This window comes from Chaetura pelagica, unplaced genomic scaffold, assembly GCF_000747805.2.
Source record: "Chaetura pelagica isolate M959 unplaced genomic scaffold, ChaPel_1.0 scaffold903, whole genome shotgun sequence".
NCBI lineage: Eukaryota > Metazoa > Chordata > Aves > Apodiformes > Apodidae > Chaetura > Chaetura pelagica.
This window is the reverse complement of record NW_009952585.1, coordinates 28,233-30,673: the sequence shown is the minus strand read 5'-3', so window position 1 is coordinate 30,673 and position 2,441 is coordinate 28,233. Positions and strand designations below refer to the sequence as shown.

At 63.4% G+C, this 2,441-nt stretch overlaps 1 protein-coding gene across 1 annotated transcript in view; it reads right to left on the bottom strand.

The window, feature by feature from the left end:
• The window catches only part of CTSK (cathepsin K), a 2,337-nt gene extending 156 nt beyond the window's left edge, over nt 1–2,181 (bottom strand). Inside the window, exons 1-7 of the mRNA XM_009993666.1 lie at nt 2,156–2,181; nt 1,905–2,031; nt 1,680–1,802; nt 1,398–1,553; nt 1,095–1,313; nt 841–1,006; nt 42–147 (exon numbers count right to left, since the gene is read on the bottom strand). Coding sequence (XP_009991968.1) covers nt 42–147; nt 841–1,006; nt 1,095–1,313; nt 1,398–1,553; nt 1,680–1,802; nt 1,905–2,031; nt 2,156–2,181 — 923 coding nt within the window. The remainder of the gene's footprint in view (nt 1–41; nt 148–840; nt 1,007–1,094; nt 1,314–1,397; nt 1,554–1,679; nt 1,803–1,904; nt 2,032–2,155) is intronic.
• Nucleotides 2,182–2,441: the final 260 nt, after the last annotated feature.

The following is a 2,441-nucleotide window of genomic DNA, read 5'->3' as shown; positions in this document are numbered from 1 at the left end:
GGGGGGTTTGCACAGCCCTGCTGCCCCCTGCCCAGCCCTACCTGTTCTTGATGATCCAGTGCTTGGTGCCCTTCTGGGCGCCGTAGCCCACGGCCAGCACCGCGTGGTTGATGTTGGCGCCGTTGCAGCTCTCGTCGTAGTACACGCCTGGGAACAGGGAGGGGGTTCAACACCCAGGCAGGGCTGGAAAAGACCTCTAAGGGCACCGGGTCTGACCATCGACCCCCAAATAAAAGGAGAAAAAGCCAAACCAGACCAAACAAGCCCCCCCTCCAGAGCACGTCCTGAAGTGCCGCGTCTACGCGGTTGTTAAACACCCCCAGGGGTGGTGACTCCACCAGCTCCCTGGGCAGCCCGTTCCAATGTCCAACCACTCTTTGGGTCAAGATGTTCTTCCCAATATTCCCAACATCCCAATAAGGCAGCTTTCTCTAGCCCTGTGGTGAGAAGAGCCCAACACCCACCTCCCTACAGCCTCATCCCAGGGAGCTGCAGAGGACCAGGAGGTCTCTCTCCCCTCAGCCTCCTCTTCTCAAACCTGAACAATCCCAGTTCCCTCAGCCTCTCCTCACAGGACTTGTTCTCCAGACCCTTCCCCAGTTTGGTTGCTCTGCTCTGGACATGCTCCAGCCCCTCAAGGTCCTTGCCATCATCCAACGTTCTGAGCAGCCTGTTCTAGTGGGAGGTGTCCCTGCCCATGCAGGGGAGTTGGAGCTCAAGGATCTCTAAGGTCCCTTCCAACTCCAAACATCCCATGGTTCTGTCACGAGGGGCCCAGAACTGAACATGGTGCTTGAGGTGCTCCCGGTTGTGCCTCAGTTTCCCCCCAGGCCCCTTCACCTCGGCTGTAGAACTGGAAGGAGGGCAGGCTGGCATCGATGCCCACGGAGATGGGCCCGATCCTGGCCACTGCCCTCTTCAAGGCCTTCTCGTTCCCTTCGGGAATCTCCCGGTAGCCGCGGCACTTGGCGGCTTTGCCGGTGGGGCTGTACATGCAGCTCTCGTCCTGGGTGGGATCAACAAGGGGCAGGTGAGCTGGGGAAGGAGTGGCAGACGCGTGGGGGGGGAGGAGATGGAGCCCTGAGCCCCCAGACCTGGCCGATGTAGGGGTAGGAGTCCTCGGAGTCGATGCCGCGGTTGCGCCGCACGTACTCGAAGGCGTTGGTCATGTACCCGCCGCCGCAGCCGTCGTTGTTGGCCACGCAGTCCACCAGGTTCTGGGGGCTCAGGGTCAGCCGCTTCCCCGTCTTCCTCTTCAGCTGCCCCTCCAGGGCACCCACCGAGCTGAAAGCCCAGCAGGAGCCACACTGGCCCTGCAGGGACACAACGGGTGACAAGCAGGGTGACAAGCAGGGTGACACCCCCGTCCCCAGCACCCCCGGGAACACCCGGCTTACCTGGTTCTTGACGGGTGTCACGTAGCCCTTCTTCCTCCAGTCCACAGCAGCCGGGGCTCTCTCAGCCCAGTTGGGGACATAAAGGGTCTCGTTGTGGCGTGGGTGGCCACGGGGCACCTTCAAGCCCGTCATGGTCCTCACCACCTCCTCGCTGGTCTGGAGAAGGAGCCCAAGGTGTGTGGGTGCAGCCCTGGCGGGCAGAGCAGCACCCAAGGGTGCTCAGCCCCCTTCTCAACCCCCCCTATTGCCATCTCCTCTCCTCCCCTCCCCGGGGACACTCACCATGTCACCCAGGTGGTTCATGGCCAGCTCGAAGGTGTGGATGCCCAGGGAGTGCTCCAGGTTGTGGGTGTTGATGTACTTGAGGTTCTTCTCCCAGATCAGCCTCCTTTCCACTTCATCTGCCTGCACCATGGGGGGGGGAGGGGAAATACAGTGTTGGGGGGTCCTTCCCATGGTCCCCCCCAGCCTCCCAGGGACACCAGGGCCGGGTGGTCCCCCCCTCACCTCCCCGTTGTACTGCTTGCGGTGGGTTTTCTTCCACAGGTCCCACTGGGCATCCAGCTCGGGCTGGGGGAGCAGCTGGGCCACCACCCTGTGCACCAGCAGGGCCAGCACCGTGGGCCACCAGATCCTGGGGGACAGGGGCAGAGGCTGAGCCTGGGAGGGCTGGGGAGGGGACAGGACACTGGGACCCCCCACCAGGTCAAGCTGTGGGGGACCAGGACCCTGCAGCCCCCCAAGAGCTGGGACCACACCTGGGTCTGTCCCATTTCCAGGCCATGGGGGACCCCGTTATTGAGCCCCAAGGGGCTGGGGTCCCTGCCCACCCCATTTTGGGCCACAACCTCCCCTCCCCCCCCATTCTGGGGCTGGGGAGGAACAGAGACCCCTTACCCACCCTACTTTAAGGCCAGGACCCCATTCTCATCCTGTTTTGGGGCTGGGGGGGGGGATTGAGACCCCTCAGCCTCCCCTGTTTTGGGGCAGGACCCCCCCCGGGCAGCACTGGCCGGGGACCAGTGGCGCGAGGGGGAAACGCTG